The sequence below is a fragment of the Fusarium musae genome, chromosome 2 (genome assembly GCF_019915245.1).
Source record: "Fusarium musae strain F31 chromosome 2, whole genome shotgun sequence".
NCBI lineage: Eukaryota > Fungi > Ascomycota > Sordariomycetes > Hypocreales > Nectriaceae > Fusarium > Fusarium musae.
The window spans coordinates 4,815,668-4,839,219 of record NC_058388.1 but is presented as its reverse complement, the minus strand read 5'-3'; the positions used below and the strand labels follow the sequence as shown (position 1 = coordinate 4,839,219).

Below are 23,552 nucleotides of genomic sequence, written 5' to 3'. Positions count from 1 at the left end.
CAGGCGAAATCGTCAGACCAGAGCCATGGAAGGGCTAAGAGAGTCCAACTCAATTCTTACTTCCATCTCTAACTGGATTCTTGCCAAAAGCGCTGAGATCGAATATGCCCGCTCAACCAATGGCGGATGGGAAGGCTGGTCGCAAGTCGAGCTTGCATGGATCCTGACTCGTGATCATACCTATAAGTATGACCAGGGTTCTAACATACTCATCAGCCGAGAGTCTCACCTGTTCGGAGAGAACTCGCTCAAAGCCGATTTTGAAATCTCCGGGCCAGGCGGTGTCGTGTTTGAGCTGAAGTGTGAGAGAGGTCCTAGAATGGTGGATGACCCGCACAACCAGGGCCAAATGAAGGAGGACACGACCACCCTCAAAAGTTCGGCTGGGCAGCTGTTCACCGGCCTGAGAGCCGACCAGGCCAAGGTAGCTGGACTCAAAGCTTCTGCAGGCATCACAGCTGTCTTTGTGATCGGAATCTCAGTCACACGCGAGGCTTATGAAAAAATGGCTACAATGCCGCAAGACGAAAATGCTTTTAAGCTTTATACTGCTACCGGGAACGACAACACCCCGATTTGTTTGTGGTGGTGGCAAAAGCCCATGCCGTGAAAGAAGTCTGAGCTTGGAGAGAAAATACGACTCGGGAAACAGAACAATTGGGCTATTTTTAAGACAGAGAATATACATAATTTGAAATCTGATAACGGCTCCCTTAAACTTGAGTATAATGAGCCTGGTTATGATACATATCAAGACACTTGTAAATCGATGGATTATTCGTCGACGTATCTGACCACAATTCCTGATATATCATACCCCCTACTAAGCATTCGAAGGATATGCACTCTTTATTGCCTATGGTGCCAAAAAAACAACCAAACTTCTCCACCATTCACAAACATCCACTAGTGACGAGCTCTAATGAGAATGTCCTGAAGCACAGCAGCTCCCACCCATCGCCTCTCTCGCGAGTCTAGCGCGACTCAAAGGTCGTGCCGCAGGAAGCAGATCTCGTCCCATCAAGTCAGGCAGTGGCTTTCGTGCATTCAGCTTGTGCACAGAACGAGTCTCAATCTTGGCAGAGTAGATGCTGTTCAGCCAATGAGCCAGACGATACCCGCCCTTGGCTATCTGCAGTTCAATGGTAGGGATCACAGAGTTGTAATATGTCGGATAGAGGTCCCCTGCCTGCAGGGCTGCAGCACCATTGGGCATGACAACAGTGCAGACATAAGCATTGGCATCTGAGGCCCATGCCGTGGCTGAAGTGATGGGATCAGTCACGTCGCTATCTGCGATCCAAGAAGCAGCTTGGGACTTGTAAGAACCAGACACGATATCGGAGATGAGTGTGTTTGCCCAAGACTGCGCATCGGTCAGGGCGTGGCCCCCAATCAGCTTCTCGGGCATATAAGTGTCCCAGTCTGAATGCAGGTTATCACCAGAGTACCCATTGAAGGTGACCTTGATATCGTTCCCGCCCACCTCGTAGGCCTCATCATGCAGTGGCTGAGTAATGTCGCCCAAAAAGTGCACAAGGAACTTGAGAGCCTCAGCCTGGTTTGCTTTTGTCAGACGGGCATCTCCTACACGTTGAGTGTAGTTGGCAACAGCGGAGATGGAGCATCCTGAACTGCCGCAGTCACGATCATAGTCCACGTTGCAGTTTGTTGGCGGGCTATCCTCTGCATCAATAAAGTGTAGAGGGGCTGACCATTTGCCAGCTGCGGTTGTGCGGTAGGTATCAGCCCACGAGGCGATGTTGGCAAGGTATGAGTCTGAGGTATCACCCAGAACACCCTGTGCCCTACTCTGATATTAGTACTTGTGAAACTGACAGAGCAGCGGTAGGTATTCACCAGGAGGCAACGTCATCGTCGAGAAAGTGTTGAGCAATGTAGGCAACCGTGGCATGGCCTAAAACACCCCAGCCATGAACAGCACGAATGGCTCCAGAGGCCAGAAGAAGAGATTTGAGCATCATGGTTAGGCCAGATGATGTTTAAGCAGATGGTGTTGGTGCATGTGTGAATGACTTTCACACGATACTATATACATAATCTTCAATTGCATAGTCGGCAATCTTGCTTAGTTGGGCGACCGATACTGTGCTCAATTGGCCCAATCGAGTCTTATAGCCGGGCTCAGTTTGATATGCTGGACAAAGGTCCTTCAATAGGTGCTGCAAAGCGCTACTGCTCGGCACATAATTTGCCGGCACGTTTCGCAGATAGCTCATTGATAGGTAAGTAACTAGAAGATCTGATACACCAAGTTAGGTAGGTCGGTATTTGATTTGAAGATCACAAGTTGAGTGACATTATTCACCTGCCCAAAGAAGCATAATTCATCTCTAAATTATAGTACGGAGTGCTCCGTCCTCCGTAGGTTCAGTGCAATATCAACGGGTCTTTATCTTATCTTCTGATAGTTATCTACAATCTTGACAACCAATAGCCGGCTAATCGGCATAACATGGCAAGGATAGTTGCAGATCACTTTTCATCATCGCATAGCCATTGGATATCGCTCTCAGAAGCCGATTTCATAGTGTCCAATCCCAGCACAGGAATCAACCAGTTATTCCGCCCACAAAACAGTGCACTGAATCTCCACGTTCAACCTCTCATTCGGCAAAGCCGCAACCTGTATACACGTCCTCGCAGGCGCCTTTGTCTTGTCCGGCCATACTTGATTCCACTCCTTGTTCATCCCAGCATAGTCTTTCATGTCGGTCAAGAAAACAGTAGCGTTGACCACATTCTGCAATCCACATGCCCCGTTTGTTGCGCCGTCAATAATGGCTCCGATGTTTTGCAGCACCGCTTCTGTCTGCAGAGAAATGTCCAGGTGATGCGTTCCATCGGCGTCTGTGGTGCAGCCGACGACTGTATTATCGCCGCGACGTGATGATGTGCCAGAGACGAAGATGGTTTTGGCTGATTGAGGTATTATCCGGGCGTGGGGATAGTTGGCGAGCGATTGAGCTCTTTCGGCTGGGAGAAAGAAGGGTTCGCCATTTTGGGACGACATTTTGAATGACTCTGTTTGTCGATGCTAGAAATCCAACTTTCTTCAAGAGAGGCAATCGTTGATATTCACTGAGCGGATGTTAAGATTGGCCATCGTTGGTTTAGTTTAGTGGTGGCTACCCGCTTGCCGACACTTTGTTGAATGAGCCGGGATTCGGGCCGCCACCAGCTTCCGCGACCATGACAGCGACTGTCGTCAACAGTTCCGAGTCGGTACCGTTACCGGTTCTCACCGTCTTCAATGTGATACTTTTGGATCTTCAATCAAATACACTGCAACATCTGTTTATCCAGACCTAGCCGATCAACAACCAGAGTAAGGATATAACCAACCGCAGCACAAATGCCGAACTCTCCCATCAAAACTGTCTGGCAACTTCAGACCTTGGCGTCTGCCGAGCGCTTCATCTCTTCAGAAAATGTATCAGCGCAACTTTCTCTACAGAACTATGTCTCTAATGAATTCGATACTTCTTCACCAGCCAATTACGTTGATTCCATAAATCCCAAGACAGGCAGATCTTTTGCTCGGGTCCCGATCAGCAGCACTGCTCAGGTTGACCACGCCCTGCAGGCTGCTACTGATGCGTTCAAAACATGGTCTAAAACCACAGCATCCTTCAGATCCAAGCTTCTCGAGCGTGTGGCGTGTTTGATCGAGAAAAATAAAGAACCTCTTGCAGTTTGGGAGAGTATAGATCAAGGCAAGACTCTTGCCAGGGCGAGAGTTGAAGTCGATCGGGCTGCGACGAATTTCAGGTAAATATGACTGAGCTCTAGACTAGCATCTGGCTAATGCAGGTTTCACTTAGATACTTCTCAACTTTCATTCTGCACCAAGAGAACGCTGTACGGATGATTGATGGCGTCGCTCTCACCTACGAGCACCGCTCACCAACGGGCGTGTTTGCGCTCATCTCTCCCTGGAACATGCCCTTGTACTTACTAACCTGGAAGATCGCACCGTGTCTTGCCTTTGGCTGCACAGCAGTCGCGAAACCTTCAGAGTTCACCTCCATGTCTGCATTCCTGCTCTGCGAGATATTTCGGCTTGCAGAGATTCCACCTGGTGTTATCAACATAGTCTTCGGTGACGGAGCTACTACAGGCTCTCGACTCGTACAGAGCTCGCTAGTCAAGGGCGTCTCTTTCACTGGCAGTACAGCGACGGGAATCAAGATCCGAAGAGATACGGCGGACCAGATCTATAAACATATTTCTCTCGAGTTGGGTGGCAAGAACCCAACTTTGGTGTTTGATGATGTGGATCTTGAGAAGGCAGTACAAACCGCAGCAACAGCGGCGTTTGAGAATCAGGGAGAGGTAAGGCCTGCCGCCTGCGAATACATTACCGATGGAGATTCTTGTACTGACTTCATTAGATCTGTTTATGCGGTTCTCGCATTTACGTCCAGTCCCGTATCTACGATTCATTCGTCACTTCACTCAAAGCATATGTCGAGTCTAATTACAAATGTGGCGATCGTACAGGCGCTGTAGCCTCGTTACAGCATTATAGCAAAATCGTATCATATCTCACACTGGCAAAAGAGGAGAATGCCACTTTCATCACAGGATCTGTGCCGCCTCTCGAGCCCAGCGACGGCTATTGGGTAGAACCAGTGATCTTAACCAACGTCAGCACCTCGTCACGAATCATGCAAGACGAAATATTCGGCCCCGTCGTCACTGTCACCAGGTTTGAAACCGAAGAAGAGTGTGTCCAGCTGGCGAATGATAGTGCGTATGGACTTGCTGCCGTTCTCTTGACAAAGGATGGTGCACGGATGAGACGCGTCGGTGAGCAACTTGACGCAGGGCTTGTTTGGGTGAATTGTTGGTTGGTCAGGGAGCTGAGTACACCGTTTGGTGGGATAAAGAACTCGGGCACGGGACGAGAGGGAGGGAACTATAGTCGAGATGTATTTACTGTTGTGAGGACTCTGCATCTACCAATGTAGAGCCCCTCCCAGTGGATTGGCTACCTCAGACTTAGCATGTCGCTGTCAGAGAACGTGATATATTCTTAGTAGTTATCATGATTATACTACTTGGATAATTTACCGCAAACACAATGACAATCTACACAACCTCACCTACCTAAACTCCCCACCGTTTGCAGATACAAAATAGAATAGCATTTTAGTTCTATCGGATACTTCCTATCATAACGGTTATGTGGCTTCGGCAATCGGCCCGCTTTGTTAGGGGATCGGATATGGACAAACTCGATTAGCCCAGCATCAACAATCCTGCTACCAGACCCCTACAATGACCTGGATGTAGCTCTAAACCTTCCACTCGTGAATATCTACCGATGGAATCTCGCGAGAGTGATTGGTCATGCCCGGCGTTGATGTCGCAGTAGGTCACATTTTGCTTATGGTAGATATACCGGCAGATACTTAGATGTTGTTTCGTTCCATCTCCACTCTTGCATGCGCGGGCCGCCCGTCGGATAGTGAGCTTAGCCACACAATCATAACTTAAGTCTTTCCGAAATGATATAACTTATCAAAGATGCCAATCTCCATGTCCAAAGACATATCGGGGCTGTGCACCAGACTTGGCTACCAATTCAAGAACATTCTCACATCTCCATACAATGGCAGTTGACACGCTGACAATGACGACTCAATGCAAAGGCTGCAGTAATGGCATCAAAAGACCTGAAGGCAGGCACTCATCTGGGATGGCCGATAATCAGTTCTATCGCATCGACCTTCATACACATGTCATGCCACGGACCTTGCCACAGCTGTCCGACTCTGAACAAAATGGAACTCAATCAAACTCATGGATTGAACTAAAGCCGTCGCCAGTGGATGAAAAATCAGTTGATATATACGTTGATTCCAAACATTTCCGAACTGTCCAAGACAACTGTTTTGACCCGAAAGTACGCCTAAGGGACATGGACCAGTCTGGTGTCCATGTCCAGGTCTTGAGTACAGTTCCGATTCTATTCTTCTACGACAAGCCGGGCAAAATGGTCGCCCAATTAGCCCGGGCGCTCAATGATCATCTGTCGCAGGTGTGCACAGAATACCCGACCAGATTTGTTGGCCTTGCGACGGTTCCACTGCAAGACGTGCAAGCATCTGTGGAAGAGCTGAAGAGAGCAAAATATACCCTCGGACTAAAGGGCGTCGAGATCGGAACGACAGTTGGTGATATGAACCTTGACGACCCCAGGTTGGACCCTTTTTGGGCTGCCTGCCAAGAGCTAGATATGCCAGTCTTTGTCCATCCGCTGGGCTACTCTCTGCTCAAAGAGAATGAACACCGATGGGGCCAGTATTGGTCTTCGTGGTTGATCGGAATGTATGTGCTTGTCCCCTCCCGTGGCTGTGTACCCCAATCAAGAGACTGACCGAATTACCACTAGGCCATGTGAGACAGCCTTATCAATGCTCGCCTTGACATCCTCAGGTCTCCTGCTGCGATACCCCGGATTGCGCTTCTGCTTTGCCCACGCGGGAGGCGCATTCCCAACTCTAATGGGAAGAATAGAACACGGATACAACTGCAGGCCAGACTTGGTCGCTTCAAGAGCAGGCGGCCGAAGTCCCTCAGATCACCTTAGCTCAGGCGACAATCTCTGGATAGACAGCCTAGTCCATGACCCGGATCTCCTAGCATACCTCTGCAAGAAGATAAGGGTCGATCGCATTCTCATGGGGAGTGACTATCCTTTCCCACTTGGGGAAGTCCCTGAAGCCGGTAAGATGTTGACGACTGATGGATCATTGTCTGAGTTTCTGTCAACGGAGCAACGTGCTATGATGCTAGCTGGAAATGCCATTGACTTTCTGAAGTTGGATGAAAGATTCCAGAATGCATATAAAGATAGTTTGAGAGACTTATCAAACCGAGCTGGCGTCGGTTTGGCTACTTAATGTATGTACAAGATTCAAACGCTGTAGCAGATTGTCTGGTTAATGTTGTTTTTATAGTATATTATGATATGACTACTTGATTAATAAATTCATTATAGCAATTACTTAGCAGGCCTGTTATTAATGGCAACCCTGGCTTATTTTCCAATCAAAGGTCAATTCTTCAATGAATTTACTGCCAATCAGGAGTTGATATGTCCGGTTGCGCCGACGGGCCAAGGCCTAATTTCCGCGTTATTGTAACAACACCCGCCGCATTCCCAGACTTAGACTAAGGGGTAAGGAAAAACAGCAGACAGCCCGTTGAAAGGACTTTCTGGGGCGGTAAATCTTCCACAAGCACATGGCGAGCGCCACAGTGCAGTGTTGGCTGAAGCGAGCTCATTGCTTTTTCAGAAGTTGTTTGCTGGAGGGTGAAGTGAGGCACGGTAAGTTTACCGTAAGGTTAAGGTTACTTACGTTGCTGCTGAGACACTGATTCTCAATTAAATCGAATTAGATAGGCGGAAGGCTGGTATAGTCATCATCGCGCGAAGTCGAAAAGAAGGTCCAGTTGGTGAAACTAACATTGATGTTTACCAGTGCGGCTTCAGGCCCAGCTTGAACCAAACGTAAAATGTTTCCACGGTCTAAGATGGTCCATTGACCAATGACTCACAATGGGGCTCGTATCAGTATTTGTAAAGAAAGGCTAATAGCTGAGTCCCTGAAAATGATATATATAATAACTGAACTATTATGCTAGCATTCCCCTTTTGGGTAGGCGGTATACCTTGTACAGGAACACCGATAAATGATTCGTTTAGAGCATTGTCAGGAACGTTTACCTAGGTATAAGGGTTGTTTGGATCAAAATCTCTAAGCTTGTGGAGGAATCGAATCTGAGCATCACCCCACGTATCCTATCTCAAAGCTGGCTAACTGCGACATGAAGTATGGATTAACCCAAATCTCAACCTAGAACAGGTGCTACTGATATCGATCGAATCACGTTAAAGCATGTGGTTGGTCAAATTGAGCAGAGCTACCTCCAGTGCCGGTTGTCCAATAAAGATGAGCCAACCCTCGCTAACATTAGTAAGTAGGGTGGGGTAATCCCAAACTAAAGCAAGCTTCAAGAGGAAGCGGTAAGATCACCCCCAGCATATGTATCACCCTACAAACACACGCCTTTGCACCTAGGGCTGAGCCCGTAATGGTACATCAAAAGTCCCGCCCGTTGCGCCGCCTGCTGCCATCGGCATCATCGCGCCAAGTCGCCCCGCAGGCACCTCCGTTCCTGACTAGCTCGGTCACGCTCCCAAAGTCCCGGCCTAGCGTGCCTGTTGCCTGTCAGGACTGCCGAAAGGCGAAAGTCAAGGCAAGCATCATGATACCAAGAACGCGTACTAGTAGCTGAGCCTGAGATCGCCACACAGTGCTCTGGCGATAGCCCTTCATGCCGCCGCTGTCAACGTCTGGGACTCACATGCGAGTATGCCGCAGCACCTGCAGGGACGGCACTCAGGGCCCTCAAACAAGATTACGACACTCTGCAAGCCCGTGAAGCTAGCCAAAGCAAACTGATCGACCTCCTGACCTCACTTCCCGAGGCAGAAGCCCAGCATATCCTGTCCAGAATGCGATCTGGAACTCCTGCAGAGACAATTCTCAATCAGGTCATGGCGGCTGATGCGCTGGTGCAGCTCGCTGTTGCGCCAGAAAGTCGGCTTCGATATAAACTCTTATACAAAACTAAAATGCCTCAGGAGTTGCTTCACAACAACCCATATCTGGACACCCTCATATACGAGGGTGCCTCACTCTACTCTCAAGACAATATTTCGTCACCCTCGGAATCTTCCAGAGTACAGGATGCAGGTACACCAAGCAAAGCAAATGCACACTCAACAGCATACTTGATGCCGTTCCATGCGGCACATGTTGTCGATCCACTTCTCAGCAATGCCAAACCTTCGCTCTGGACTTCTGTTTGTAAAGATGATACTTTAATGAGAGATCTCCTTAGCGTTTGGCTGCGCTGTGAATACTCCTTCGCATCTGCTTTCCAAAAGGATTATTTCCTGCAAGACATGATAGCGCTTAGAGAGGACTTTTGCTCCGAGTTGCTGGTCAACGCTGTACTCGCCTACTGCTGTGTAAGATTGAATGCGAGAACGGAATAGCCACACATTGACATCCTCCCAGGTCTGTTATACAGCGTTACCAGACCGCGCTGAGTATTGGAATCCCAAGACTCTCACCTACCGTTTCATGGCTGAAGCAAAGCGTCTCTGGGAACTAGAGGCTCTGGAACCGCGTATCACAACTATCCACGCTGGTATCATGTTCGAGGTATTCCACAACCTTTCTGGCTTAGATGAGATAGGCCAAGTCTATCGGATTAGTTATGTTTCTATGGCAAACCGACTGAACCTTTTCGATACTCCTATTCCAGGCTCATCTGAAATAACACGCAAGGGCAATGTCTTTACAGCTTGGGCACTCTTTAAATGGGATACGTAAGTTAGGGTCCAATGAAGCACTGTATTTCTTATAATGACGGTGACAGGCTTGTGAGCTTTGCCCTACAGCAAGCTCCCCTCCTGACAAAGCCTCCTCTTGAGCCTCTGCCGGACCCTGAAACCGATTCCCAATGGTATGGTGAGATATGGGTGAAATACCCACAAAACGCACACCTTACCCCGTCACTCTTCGGTCATCTATTCAAGGCAAAGAGTGAGCTGCGAATTATTATGCACAGATTCTGTACCATGTCGTACACAAGAGGCTCGAGAGTACGGGTCAAAGAGGCCTACGAGCTCTACACACAGCTCAAGAAGTGGCAAGCTGGTTTACCTGATTGTCTTCAACCAAAAAGCATTGTTTTCCCTGCTCAATTGCAGCTGCAGTAAGCTTCCTTTATTCCCCCACGCCTACGTCTCAACATGGGCATGCTGACTGCTTTAAGTGGTTATCTACACCACCTTATTCTCGCCATTATGGAGCCCCTGGACAATGCTGAGATTGCCGTGGCGCTGGATCAAGAGCCGAATGCCAAAGATATCATAGCTGAAGCTAGAAGAAATGCGCAAACCATCCTGCGTCTCTACTATATCCGCCATGGTTTCGAGACAATGGACTCATTTGTTATGGTACCACTCTCATCCATTTGCTTCAGGTGCCTCGACAGAATTACCGACCAGACTCCACACGCCGACCTAGAAGTTATGCGTTCAAGCCTGATGCTGGTGGTCTATGGCCTGTACCAACAGCATCGCAATCACTACCTGTCAAAAGCCTTATATCGAGTAGTGCGAGCCCGGATGCGACCGCAAGAGCTGGACCTTGTCAAAGAGACGCTGGAGCTGGAAGAGGAGAATGCGGAGCAGTTGGGTTTACAGCAAGCCGTGCGGAGCTCTTGGCCTGTTATTTTTGTGAAGCGAAGGGAGGATTTAGCTGCACATTTTCTAAAAAACGTCGTGGGAGAGCTCAAGGTCAATGAGATGTCTCTTAACACTTGAGGGATGCTTTGACCGCGCATTGAGCATAGCAAAACCCTACTTGTCATTCTGAAGATTGGAGATAGAAGGGTATATTGTAGTGCTATTATAGGATAGAACTTCAGTTTATTTTGAACGTTATAAAATCTAGCATTTCTCTATTACTAAGCTTAATTATACTTTTAAGGTGATGATAATATCTTTCATTATTAAGTCTGGAGTTAAAATGCGCTGTCTAGCTATTACATTGCATTAAGTTATAAGTTATAAACTGAAACAACACCTGCCCATTGAGACCCAGGATTGAGGCGCTCAGGGTAGAATTCCATCATGCGGCCATAAAGCTCTTCAGGTGTCTCGGTCTCAGCTGTTACTTTCCCAAACACTTCTAAATACGTTTTGGTATCCTCAATCGCTTCAGGCCCAAATTGGTGGCTTGGGTCACTATGTCCACTCAGAACATGACATGGTTCGAGTGCAGCCATGGCATCTAGAGCCTCGATCCACTGCTTTCGCTCGATAGCCGTTCCGGACTTTCCTAAATATGGATGAGTATTTGCGTACACCGCATCGCCAGTTACGGCAAGTTTGATAGAGGGAACCCAGAGAGTAGTTGTATCATCGGTATCTGTGTGACCCGTCCTGACAATCTCCAACCTTTCCCCTTCTAGTTCAAGGTAGTCTCGCTCAGAGGCTCGGCAACCCCTAAGGTCGGCGGGATCTGGCCGGGAAACAGCTTTTCCCAAAGCCCAGCGAGACGCGAGGGCGCAGTGTCTAGCTTCACCCTAGCCACAACTTCAGGTGTTGCGACCATGACTGCACTAGGAAACCGCTCCAGAATGGGTGCGCCGCTGAAGAAATGGTCACCGTGGGCGTATGTAACATAGATATGGGTGATATTCTTGCCGCTTTCGACAACCCAATCCAGGAGCTCGTTTGAAGCCTGTGAGGTCAAATGGGCGTCAACTAATCCAGCATCCTTGTCGCCATATATCAGGGTGGAGGAAGTAGGGACCCATCTAGGGTGGTCGTGACCAGGGGGGCCTGAACAAGTGGCCGAGTCGCGTTTGCTAAAAAATACACTGTACTGTAAAACCATTGTAAATCCGATCTCCGAGAACCCCTTCCGGTAGAAGTGAATCAGCCATGGCATGAACCTCGGCGGTCCATGACTTTATAGTTCAGCTAAGTGAAGCGGGATAACAATGAGACCGTGTAGATATCCTACTACTAACATAACAGTATAAATCTGTGATATAAATTCTTGCTTATTTTCAAACTTCGAGCAGTATCAATTACATCCATATCCCGTTTTATTGTCAGTCTTTGCTCGGCTAGTACGCACCCAAAAGGCCTCGATACTCTAGCTTGGTTGATGGTGCCGAATTGTTTTATCGCTATTATGCTCCAGAAGGCAGAACCCCAGCAACCAACCCAGCCAAGAGTCTGGCTCTGGTTCTTCTTCACCAATGGCCTCTCTCTTCTCGCATGTACGACTTGATTCTACTGTCACTTTGCCAGACTCATGGATACCGTGTAATTGCCCCCGGCAGGCGAGGTTTTGGCAAGAGTGACTGGTCTGGACAAGACCCTACAGTACCCACTGGCTTCAAGGAGCTTGGGCAAGACTTGGCGGGGCTGTTAGAAAGAAACCAGCCAGGCCCCTTTATTTTTTTTGCCACTAGCATGAGCAGGGGCGAAGCGCTCATGGCGTATCTTAATAGCTCATATGTACAGGAAAACTGCCAGGTCAGTTAGATCGCAGGCTATCCTGACGAAGTCCATCATTAACAATGTCTCAGAGCATGATATGGGCAAGCACGTGTCTGCCATACTCTACAGAATCCCCAGGATGCATACGATATAATGAGTCTTCAAAAGACCTGTGGAAGTCGCTGGGAGAACTACATCACTTCGCAGACCCAGCTGCACATGCTTAGCTTTGAGGGCCAGTCTATGATTTATAGAGTCTCCCCAACACCACTTTTGCTTGTTGTTCCCGGCAACGATGTCCTGGTGCAAACGGCATCACAAATGGATGCCTTTAACAAGGCGCGAGAACCTAAACAATTACTCTACCTGCATGGATGTGGTCAATTTGATCTTTATACAGGAGACTACTTTGAGCAAAACATAAAGGTGCAAATTGAGTTCCTTGACCATTATCTTAAATAATAAAAAATTAGCTTCTGACAGACTTGAAATTATACTGTTATTCTGTTTTATTATTTGATGTCGGAAGATAAATGTTTTGTATATTTAAACCTGGAGGTATTTAAATGATCTACAGTAGTATATCTTTTGTAGTTAATATTATTACTTTGTTAACTAGTAATCTACAGTTGACCCGCAATACGCCCTTCGATTGACAAGCAAATGTATCTAATCCCCAATAACCTCTCACAATTTTGCGTGACTCACCGATCATATCAGCTTCAAAATGTCTTCCACCGTAAATCCAATCATTTTCGAGTCCTACCCTGAACGTGGGTTCAAGGCATATAGCGTCGTTTTGGGTGCATGGCTGGCACTGTTCCCAGCCTCGGGCCTCCTCAACTCGACTGGTATTTTCCAAGCATGGCTCCTGGCCAATCAGCTCGATAAGTACTCGGAGCCCCAAATTGCGTGGATATTCAGCACCTTTGCTTTTCTTTTCTTCTTTGGGGGCATCCAGGCGGGTAAAACCTCTCATATCAAGCATCAAACTCTCAGAGCAAGGTATCTGACACCTCTATAGGCCCAATATTTGATCGGTATGGTCTCGAATACTTGTTTCCCACTGGAGCATGCGGCTTAGTCGTGTCGCTGATATGTACGAGTTTCTGTACAGGTGAGAAAGTCCCCATTTGAGCGAGATAAGCAGGGCCCCACGCTAACCTCACATGATGAGAAGAATACTACCAGTTTATGCTTGCCTTTGGGTGCCTGGGAGGTCTGTCGTCTTCGATCATATGGACCACCAGCATCGCCACGCTTGGGCATTGGTTCATGCAAAATCGCGGATTGGCGACTGGCCTAGCAACAACTGCCGGTGGCATCGGAGGTCTCTGCTATCCCCTTGCTTTTTCGCATCTCTCGCGTCGAATTGGATTTCCCTGGACAATACGATGCTTTGCGCTCATTACCTTCATTTGTTTCCTAGCCAGTCTGCCCTTGCTCAAGACACGGCTTCCGGCAAATCCCAATTCGCGGCTTGTTCTCGACTGGAAGGGCTTCAAAGACACAAGACTTGCGCTTACAATGATGGCAATATTCATTTTGGATTGGGCTGTGCTGGTACCACCAGCATACATCACTACATACACCTCTTTCCATGGACTGAGTGACCTCTCTCCCAACGTATTGGCGATTCTGAATTCGGCATCTACCCTGGGACGCTGTCTACCTGGGATCGTTGCTGATAAACTCGGTCGATTCAACGTCATGATCATTTGCGCGACTCTCTCTACCTTGTCAATCTTTTGTTTATGGCTTCATGCGAGGTCTAACGCCGTTGTTGTCATTTCCTTCGCTGTAACCTATGGCTTTTTCAGCGGTACTGCTTTCAGCTTGACGCCAGTCTGTGTAGCCCAGCTCTGTAAAACAGAGGAATATGCTACCAGGTATGGAACGGCCTACGGTGTGGTGAGCTTTGCCACATTGGCCGGAGTTCCTATCTCAGGATTGATCTTAGGAACAAGTGACGGCAACCACTACAACGCCTTGGTTCTCTTCTGTGGCACAGCATATGCAGTATCGGCTCTTCTGTTCCTTTTTGCCAAGGGAGTTAGTAAGGATTGGAGGTTTTTTTCTGTATTCTAGTGTTGATTGAGAGTAGGCCGTTTGAACAGCCAAAACAGGAACATGACACGGAACTCATGGAGTACCATGAAGACATCAGTTTGGACGTGGAGCCCCCAAGATCATAGGCTACTAACACATAGATTAATCACGACACAGCATTGGATCGGATCAGATAGTTCGCCAGCATTCTTGATTTTCACATACAGGAGTCAGTAAGCACAAACCTAGGATCTTCACTTATCCCCTGTCTCTCTTAAATATCCGGTTTCTTTCCAAAGATAGAACATCTACCAGTCGTTAACATCGAGTCCATATCAGCGTCTGTGATACTCACATGGGATTATAAGCATGAACAATGGGATTATTTAGATCCTTCCGCACATTAACAAGGAACGTAATAACTTCCTCCCGCGACCATCCGTGAGCCCTCGAAAACGACGCCATGGTCAACGACTCCAAAGCGTTCGAAGCATTGTAGTTATTCCACATTCCCAACTCTTTATACTTCTTATCTCGAGCCCAGGGATTGGTAGGCCACTTGAATCTTTTGTCGACGACATCGACAAAGCCAACTTCTTGCATAATAGCTTTGATCTCGTCGAACTCGATGGAGGTACTGCCGAGCTTAGTAAAAGCCTCCTCGAGGAGGTTACACCACTTTGAAAGGGCGTGGTCAGGCGTAAGAGTCCCGTCGTCGGAGAGAATAATGCCTCCAGTTTCTTGAATCTCGACATAGCCACCAGGCTTGAGATTACTATAAAGGTTAGTCTTATGGATGACGTGGAGGTTGAATACATGCTTGAAGATCTTGCGGATGTAGTGCTTCCAATTCTTGATGCTAAAGACCATCATCCTGCTGTGGATATAATCAAACGGCTGACCATATTCCCAGTCCTCGTCGATGTCATCAATAATAAAACGAAGGTTTGGCGGGACGCTAAAGGTATTAGCGGGAAAAGGTATCACCCGAGGGTACTCACAAAGCGGGCTGAATTGGCGAAAGGTCGACCCCAATGACCTGTGCAGTTAGTAGGAACCCAGAAGGATCAGCCAGTATAAGACAAACCTCAGCTTCTGGATGCTCATCAGCGTAGTCAATGGCCCATATCCCGGTTCCTGTCCCCACGTCGAGTACACTTCCGACCTTTACGCCGGGTTCATTTGGCGGAGCAAGGCCCAGTCTATCGCCAAATGTCAACAGGAAAAGGTTATGCTGGAGGTCTGATCTGTCAGCAAAATGCTTAAACACCGTCGTAATCCGGTACCTAGACGCTCATTTTCAACCTGGTCATTCGGCAGATGATATTCTAGTGAGGTGGTCAGAAATTGGTATCAGAGGATGGTAATGCTTCTTACTTCCGTTTTTGAAGCTATGGTAGGTTCTACCGTTCTCAAGCCGAAAATTCAAGATGGAGCTTGAGATGCTGGTTGTTGATGAGGCGGCATCCTGTCGCCTGTCAGCCGAGTCTCTTGATATGGATGATTGAGAAGCGCACTGTCCCAATTGATGAGTCTGCATCATCGACGACCTAGTCTTACTCAGCGTTTAACCTTGATGGATTAGACATGCTCTTACATCCTCGTCAGGATGAAGCACGGGATCTGCTTCTACAGTCGACATGTTAAAGTTGATGACCTGAAAATCGCTCAATGAGGGATAAGTGAAGATGGGGGAATCTGCGGGTGGGAATGGCAAATGATTGCGTAGGTAGTATGCATGCTGTGTGTTAAGCGAATTTTCGAGAGTCAATATCACTGGCTATCCTGGATTCCCAGTAACCAACATGCAGAAACGTACGTGGCCTTGCATGGGTCGGTGGTCTGACATGTTGCATCAGAAAGTATGGCCCCTCATCTTACCTCCCGAGGGATTATCAATCTGCCGCATCGATTTAGGGATTTATTAAGTATCCGATCAACAGGGAACGAAACCAATTTCCCACGCTTTGGAAACCAGATGCCTAACTGCCATTTGTTTTGAAACCTTTCCTAGAAAAGGATTAGAATTCAGTTTCTGGCAGACTATGGTGATAGCGAGCGTCTTTCTGCGCTAAGAGTCTGTCTGTATAATTTACCAGGCATGCCAGCCAGACTAAATCTCACTCGCTCCTTTAATGTAAATATTGACAAAATTTAAAGTCTCTTTGAGCTAATGCGATCAGATTACATACTGACTAAGAGGCTCAAGCAATAGTGAACTCACTACTCCTACCCGTAAACGCATTGATCTTACCCGTAATAGGAGTCTTGCTATCCCCATAGTAGCTCAGTCTGTACGTTCCTGAACCAATATCCTTCGCATCCTGCCACCCCGTCTCCCACGTGATAGCAACCTCACTAGACCCAAGCAACCCATCAAGTCTCTTCCACTCAAAAACAAGATCCCAATCTTCATCAGTCCGAACTTGAACCCACTTGGACCCGTCCTTCTTCTCAACCGCCGCATATGTATCCTCCAGGTGAAGATTGTTCCGTGGATTGGCTGCAACGAATGTAGCGGCGATGGTATCGCCAACTGCAAACTTTGACTTGCTCACATCGTTGATAACGTCGCCGAACTTGGTGCCGATCTTGGGATTATCGTAAACGACGCCTGTGGTGAGAGATATGGAGTTCTTGCGATTATCAGGTGCAGATGGGCCAGTCGGTGGCTTTGAGGCGCCCTTTTCTTGGAGGAGGTATCCGAGATAGCTCGTGGTCAGGTTGATGTACGCATCAAGACTATGTCTACCGTGGACAGTTGAACCACCTTCGTAGCGCTGCACATCATACTCTTCAGGTGTAGTACAGTAATGCGCATAGGTATTGCCCGGTCCACCAGCGACAACAATAGGATCACCTTCAACACCACCTCTATCCTTGATCTCATCACTGATACTCTTGCGCCAACGTCGCGAAGACATAGTGGTAAGCTCAGGTGCTGAAACAATGATGAAGAAATTACCAACACGCAGCATCTGGATATCCACAATGTTGGGAGCCCAGGCATAAGGTAGTGTAATCTCACCGGCGTCAATGAGAATCGGCTTGGGTGACTGACATGCAACTTGCTCCTTGGTAGGATTGCGCAAGAACTTTGATACAAGGGCCCAGAAGGGACTAGCATCGGGTTCGCCGGAGTCGCCCTGCTTAAAGTCGAAATACCCTGGGCCATCGGTAGTTCCAGCGGCAAAGGAGTACCCGAAGGCTGCAGCACACGTCTTTGCAGAGGTGCCGTTGGGTAGCTGAAAGGAGAAATCGGAAAAGTCATGAAAAGAGTGATATCCGAGAACATTCTTTCCGGTGACCGGAACGCCATCTCCACTTTGCATCTGGTTGTACAGCTTGTCGGCTTGCTTGAAGACGCGACGACCGATTTCCCAGCATGATTTGGTGCCTCCGTCATTCAAGCCCCAGAAAGGTCCTCTGCCGTGACAGGTCTCAATCTTGCCTCCGCAAGTCGCGTCCTTAAAGTCACACTGCTGTCCCGAACCATCTTCACACCAAGCTCCTTCGACATTTGGCGTAGTGTCAGCGACGGCAGCTTGTGAAAAGCCAGCCACGAAATCATCTGTCGCTCCATTGGTGCCACGAACAGCCTGCTCGAGTAGATAGGCACTCACACCCTTGTTATCACCAGCGACAAGGGTATTGTTCATGTAAAGACTTGTGCCATGAACCGAGAACCATGTCAGCACACCAGTGACCTTGTTATCCGAGTCGCGAGTGAACTTGAGCATAGTTAATTCCTTGTCGACCTCATCCTGGTACTTGTCCCGCTCAGACTTGGGATTAGCCTGGTACGCATAAAGACTTCGATTGATGTTGACATCTTCAATGCGGATCTTGCCTACGCTAAGACGGCCTTTGGCGAGGTTTTCGTGTGCCCGTTTGACGGACAAGACTGCGCCGTCGACGATAGCTTGGTACGCCTGCTGATTGAATCCGAGAGCGGAGATCTGAGGCATGAGGTAGTTATTCCAACCTGCTGGCCCAGCATGTGAATGCGTTCCGGTGACGGCGACAATGTCAGAAGTGTAGACCGAATATTCAGATCCAAGAGCTGCGATGCCCTCAAGGATACCTCTGCGAACAGCAGTGTCTCCAGACTGGGTATCCAAAACCAAGTATACAAACCTCTCCTCAGGTTCATCTGGATTACCCACGATGAAAGCGCGAGAGTAAAGGCGCTGGCGCAGACCTGTTCCTATCTGCCCTAGGTCGGCATATCCCATGAGATTGAGCTCGACGACAGGGCCGGTCACATCAGCCTTGCCGACACCAAGCAAGTAAACATCGCCAGAGTCATCAGCCCGCTTGGAATTATCGTTGAATGTATCTTCAGATGAAGGGACGGCGAGACATGATGCTGTCTGGAATAGGAAGGTGGTGAGGCCAAGGTATAACAGGAGCACATAAGAAAGATTGCGATAAGTTGCGGTGAACATCATGACCACGATAAAATTGGGTCAACGAATGTTTTGACTTTTAAGAATCATGTCCAAGAATTTCGCGATGACTACCGGTATTTATAGTAGTTACTCATCATTTGGTCGTGGCTTAAAGTGATGCGATAAGTGGCTACAAGGCGGTCTGCCTCAATTCAGTCGCATACTTTTCAGCTATCACATTCACAAAACCCAGAAATAAATCCCCTTTCAATTACTTACAAGTCATTATATATACGAGAACCGAGGCAATTACCCAAACGAGCCAAGAATATGCATCTCTGCCCCTCTGACGATATCTCGCATACGGAAATCCTACCGATTCGAGATATCAGCCATTTAACCGATCGTGTGTGGGTTGCAGTGCATGTTCTGTTTTAAGGAGATGGCCCGGCACGTGGCAACCATCAGTGCGAGGAAACAAGGCACGCGAGACAATCCCCGCATCTCGAAGTACCAAATTTGTTCTGAGATTGTGGTCAAGATAGGAAGCTGGATCTTTTGTTGGGATGGTGGGTGAGTGCTACTGTGAGTCACGCGAGGGTTCTTATCAGGAATAGGTTGATAACAGCGCGTGGATACTGATATAGACTGGTGATTACCTTGGGATAGACTATGCGTTCTCGCCTTCTGCTATCCTGGCCATTTCTGCTCGCCCAATTGTTCCGTAGCGCTGCGAATTAAACATCCACCGAATAATCGTCTCTGTAGCCTGGAACATCTCCCGTTGAGACTCTTCCAGGTCTGGCGCTTGCACCGCGCTCATGTTTGATAGGTCAACCGGTCCTTGCTCAATGCTCATGTTGGCCATCTGCGCCTGCATATCCCATCCGTCATCTCGCAGCTTTAGTATATCCTCATGCCGCTTCCTCAGTGCCTCTCCGCGAGTAAGCGCTTCCTCCGGATAGTCCGGAATAGACTCTAATTCATTTATAACACTTCTCATGTCCTCCAGCATAGAATCTGGCACAGTCTCACTCCAGCCTTCAATAGCAACCTCATAGCAACCCAGCGCGAGATTGATTGGTGAACCATTGCCAAAGTATCGTTGTGCAGGTCCAAAGTCTTGACGGAACCTGATATTGGGATATGCACCGCTACGTAGCAGCTTTCCGACAAGGAAATGGTTTTGGAACAGAGCGGCTCGGCACAAGGCGGTGCCAGACTTCGGATGATCAAAGTTTATGCACTCTTTGGTAGCGAAGGGTGAATTCTCTGCAAGCATACATTGAACTTGCGCCATGTAGATCTCTGCTTCCACTACGTTCTTGCGTGCTGGTGGCGAAGTAGCAAGGATAGTCCATGCACTTTGTTGTTCGGCGGGGTCACCGATGTGATCTACGATAAAGTCAAACTGTTCATTGTGATGTAGGACGGACCCTCGATCCGATGTTGAATCATTTGGCGTCAGCAGAGACCGCAAGATGGACAGCGATGTCTCTGTTCTTTTCTCAATGAGCTCCTTGAAGACGGAAATCCTTGGGAGCTCGGGTCCCAACTGATAAGCACAGCTGATTCGCGCTCCATGCTGTATGAGGAGATTCGCTAGGTCAATGTATCCATGTAAGATAGCTTCAACAACAGGCGGTCTAGTCCCTGCTGGATGATCCGTAACAGAAACCCCTGACGCTATGAGCTCTTCCGCTATGACAATCCCAGGGGGAGAAGAAGCCGGTCTCGCCGCCAGGTCATGGAGTAGAGTCCGTGGCCACTCAGGATAACTTTCGATCTCACAGCCGTAGTTTCTCAACAGTCGAAATACTTTCTCGTCATTGAGTATGATCGCTTCACGCATGGGCCGATGATCAGGCGAGCCAGACGGATTATGGCCCATTTTCAGCAACGCTGCGACAATATCACGATTTCCAAGCCGAATCTGCATGCACAAGGCTTCTCCTGATGATCCACTGGAAGAGGCGGCTCCCATTAGTTCTCTCTGCTCTTTGAAAATGGCGAACGTTTCCTCGACATCAGAACGATATCTCGGGCCGTTTCTGATGAGTCGGCTAAGCAACGAAAACGTATCTCTATTACCAGCCTTTTGCTCCTGAGTCGCCTTCAAAAGTGTGAGGTCATCAAAACCATTAAACAATCCCGAGATCTTGGACTCATCATGGTCTTGATATAAGAACAGTCGAAGGAAATTTGGCAATGCTAGCATAGCGGCAAGTTGGATAGGCGACTTTCCATCAACTTGAATTATAGGGTCAGCTCCAAGTGCAATGAGTACTTGAGCAGCGTGGATATTCTGGAAGAGAACACATCGACCCAAAGGTGTGGTCTGAATAGACATGGTTCCCTCCCAGTCAGCGTGCGCTTTAAGAACCTCGGCTCTCATACCACCCGACGGAGCATCGATCAGGGCGCCGGCGTCCAGCAGGCCTCGAGCCATTTGCATCATCTCGTGTTGTTCAAATCTCCAGAGCCAGTGTAGAGGAGTGTCTTGTCCAAGAGGATGACCCTTCGGATTCGCGCCGTGGCGAAGGAGTGCCAGAGATGCTTCCAAGTGCGCATTTCGACAGGCACAGACCAACGGTGTTTCTTCGCAGTCTTGGTTTGGCAGGTCGATGTTTAGCTTGAACGTGTTGATAAGATGTTCAATCGTCAGGGCTTGTCCGCGGGCTGCCGCCATGTGCAGAACTCCATGCCCGCGGCTGTTGACAAAGATCCTGTCGAAGGAAGTCACTTGCTGAATACGCTCGTTCGTTGCAGGTGAGCTCTTCAACGACTGTTCATAGAGTCCTCCAAGCTCCTCTCTGAGTTCTTTTTGAAGTGTCTCCGCATTATCGACCGAAAATTCTTTTCTCAAATGTCGCGGCAAAAAGGCAAGTGAACCAGGAACACCACTGAAGTAATTCGCAAGTCTCCGGGCATTCTGGTACGTTTCAGTTGCATTTTGTCTCTGTTCATCACTCAACAGCGGCAAAGCGTCCTCAAGATCTTGACCAGCTTGCCATCCACCTCGAAGAGTAGCCCACTGTAGACTAGAAGGAAAGGCAGCTATCAGCTCAGGTGGTGTATGTCCCAAGGCTTGGCTCACGCGCCATACACAAGATGCTGCGAGATATTCAAACCCGCTCGAATCATCAGATCCAGTAACCGCATCGCTTGCAGCTCTTCGAAGCGCTGTACACGCTTTTTCGGGGTCGAGAGACGTGCCGAATTCGGCTATATGGCATCGGAAAAGGAACCAGGCTGCAAAGAGTTTATGGAGCTCCACGTCACGGCTATGATCACCAGATTCGGAGATCACTTGAAGAGCCTGGAGTATATGCTCTTGCTGCTGCCAAGACAAGATATTCTTTAGCTTTTCAGGCTCAAAGACGAACCCCGGGTTCACTGGGGCCTTGACAATGGGCCGAAAGCCGGGGCTATGACAAGTCTCAGTAGAGGTAGGTCCACTGGGGTTTGTATCTCTTACGTGTTATTTTGAGGATCATAAGTAGCTCCCACGGTGCCCAAGAATAGTCCAGCACCATCTGCACTAATTCCGTGCTTTCCCTGACAAGATATCAGTCCGGAATATAAAACATTCGCCGCCTCATGTCTTGACGCTGGGGGAGGAACTGTTAGAGGGGAGAAGGCCACTCACTGGAGGTTCATTGTCTTCAACTTCCTTCCACTTGCGATTCATTTGGTCCACATTGCTCAAAAAGTCGTCAATATCCGAAAGACTTGGGCAGCAAGAGATCAGCCGGGTTGCACTTTGTTTGATATGGGTAAGTTCACATACGGGACACCTCTAAGAGCAGCCTGTGCCCTTCCCAAGGACCTATCTGTCAGGTTCTTTTGAATAGTTTGTTCGAGAACATACAGAACCATTTCCGTACAATCTTGGTTAATCTCACGCATATCAAAGTAATCCTGAATCATAGACGTCGCTCTGTGTAAAAGTCGTCCCGACCGCTTCAATTGAGCCAGGGTTACCGATGAACCCGACGCCTCCCGCCGAGGACTAAATTCATAATGAAGATTGGCCAAGTCCCCATCTGCAAAGGTTTCACAGGCAAGTAACCCAAAAGAATAAACGTCGCATAGCTTTGCGGCCTCAGCAGTAACGATGCCGTCGGTTTCCGGTGCCGCGTATCTCGGTGTCTTGCAGATGAAGCGATAAGAGTCATACTTCTCAGAACCATAGACAGCGCCTCCAAAATCAGCTAGTTTAGCTACATAAGCCCCTTGGCTGGATTTATCGGCGAAGATCAGCACGTTCTGGCGCTTGATGTCGCCGTGAATAATGCTGCAGGCGTGAATAATCGAGAGACCTTTCCCCGCATCATACAGCAGCTTTTGCTTGACAGCGAACGAAAGAGGCGATTTCGAGTTATTCTGAAGATCCTCTAACGTTCCGTGCTCAGCATGCTCAATGACGAGTTGAGGATAAACGCTTCCGGATGCTCCGTTGGGTCCCCAGCACAAGCCGACGAGTCGCACGATATTAGGGTGATATCGGAGGGTTTCGTGAAGAAGAGCGCGAATTTCGAGCAATACGTGATCCCAGCCTGCTTTGGGTAGATCATCAGACTGAGACTGGATTCGAACTGTTTTTAAAGCCACGACACGCTTTTGGCGGATGACTGACGGTGCGGAGTTGATTGTTTGAGGGTTTGGGATTGCGATGGCTCGTTCCACTGAGAAGGTTGCCCCGCGGTCGATGAATGATCGCTCAGTGAAGCCTTGGATGTACTCGTCAATGAAAACGGTTTCTGTATTGCGGCCTTTCTTTTCTAGGGATGAGACATGGGCTAAAAAGGTTGGAAACCTGTTTTCATTCCGATTTAGCTGCTCTCTGACTTCTTCCTCTATTGGCTGGAGCTGTACGCTGCTCTCTGGCAGCGTCGAAGGAGCCTGCCATAAAATCTGGCTGAAGGGGTCTATGATAGTCTCCATGTCGAGTGTTTGATGGGATGATGGGCTCAGAATGCGAA

General features: G+C 48.5%; 6 protein-coding genes across 6 annotated transcripts; 2 read left to right on the top strand and 4 right to left on the bottom strand.

The window, feature by feature from the left end:
* Nucleotides 1–25: 25 nt before the first annotated feature.
* Nucleotides 26–610, top strand: J7337_003405 (uncharacterized protein; the record flags this gene model as incomplete). The annotated part of the gene is made up of 1 exon (XM_044821121.1): nt 26–610. The coding sequence occupies one exon, from the start codon at nt 26–28 to the stop codon at nt 608–610; it is 585 nt and encodes a 194-aa protein (XP_044685421.1).
* Nucleotides 611–919: 309 nt separating this feature from the next.
* J7337_003404 (uncharacterized protein) lies at nt 920–1,982 on the bottom strand (the record flags this gene model as incomplete). Its single annotated transcript, XM_044821120.1, has 2 exons — nt 920–1,808; nt 1,861–1,982. The coding sequence occupies 2 exons, from the start codon at nt 1,980–1,982 to the stop codon at nt 920–922; spliced, it is 1,011 nt and encodes a 336-aa protein (XP_044685420.1).
* A 1,394-nt stretch (nt 1,983–3,376) lies between these two features.
* Nucleotides 3,377–10,435, top strand: J7337_003403 (uncharacterized protein; the record flags this gene model as incomplete). The annotated part of the gene is made up of 9 exons (XM_044821119.1): nt 3,377–3,792; nt 3,846–4,356; nt 4,416–4,833; nt 5,856–6,228; nt 7,894–8,009; nt 8,418–9,070; nt 9,120–9,433; nt 9,484–9,822; nt 9,883–10,435. The coding sequence occupies 9 exons, from the start codon at nt 3,377–3,379 to the stop codon at nt 10,433–10,435; spliced, it is 3,693 nt and encodes a 1,230-aa protein (XP_044685419.1).
* Nucleotides 10,436–14,527: 4,092 nt separating this feature from the next.
* Nucleotides 14,528–15,283, bottom strand: J7337_003402 (uncharacterized protein; the record flags this gene model as incomplete). Its single annotated transcript, XM_044821118.1, has 2 exons — nt 14,528–15,134; nt 15,264–15,283. 2 exons carry the CDS (start codon nt 15,281–15,283, stop codon nt 14,528–14,530), a joined length of 627 nt encoding a protein of 208 aa, XP_044685418.1.
* A 1,006-nt stretch (nt 15,284–16,289) lies between these two features.
* On the bottom strand, nt 16,290–18,627 carry J7337_003401 (uncharacterized protein; the record flags this gene model as incomplete). Its single annotated transcript, XM_044821117.1, has 2 exons — nt 16,290–16,306; nt 16,431–18,627. The coding sequence occupies 2 exons, from the start codon at nt 18,625–18,627 to the stop codon at nt 16,290–16,292; spliced, it is 2,214 nt and encodes a 737-aa protein (XP_044685417.1).
* A 610-nt stretch (nt 18,628–19,237) lies between these two features.
* J7337_003400 (uncharacterized protein) lies at nt 19,238–23,514 on the bottom strand (the record flags this gene model as incomplete). The annotated part of the gene is made up of 3 exons (XM_044821116.1): nt 19,238–21,995; nt 22,046–22,108; nt 22,358–23,514. The coding sequence occupies 3 exons, from the start codon at nt 23,512–23,514 to the stop codon at nt 19,238–19,240; spliced, it is 3,978 nt and encodes a 1,325-aa protein (XP_044685416.1).
* Between the last annotated feature and the right edge of the window lie 38 nt (nt 23,515–23,552).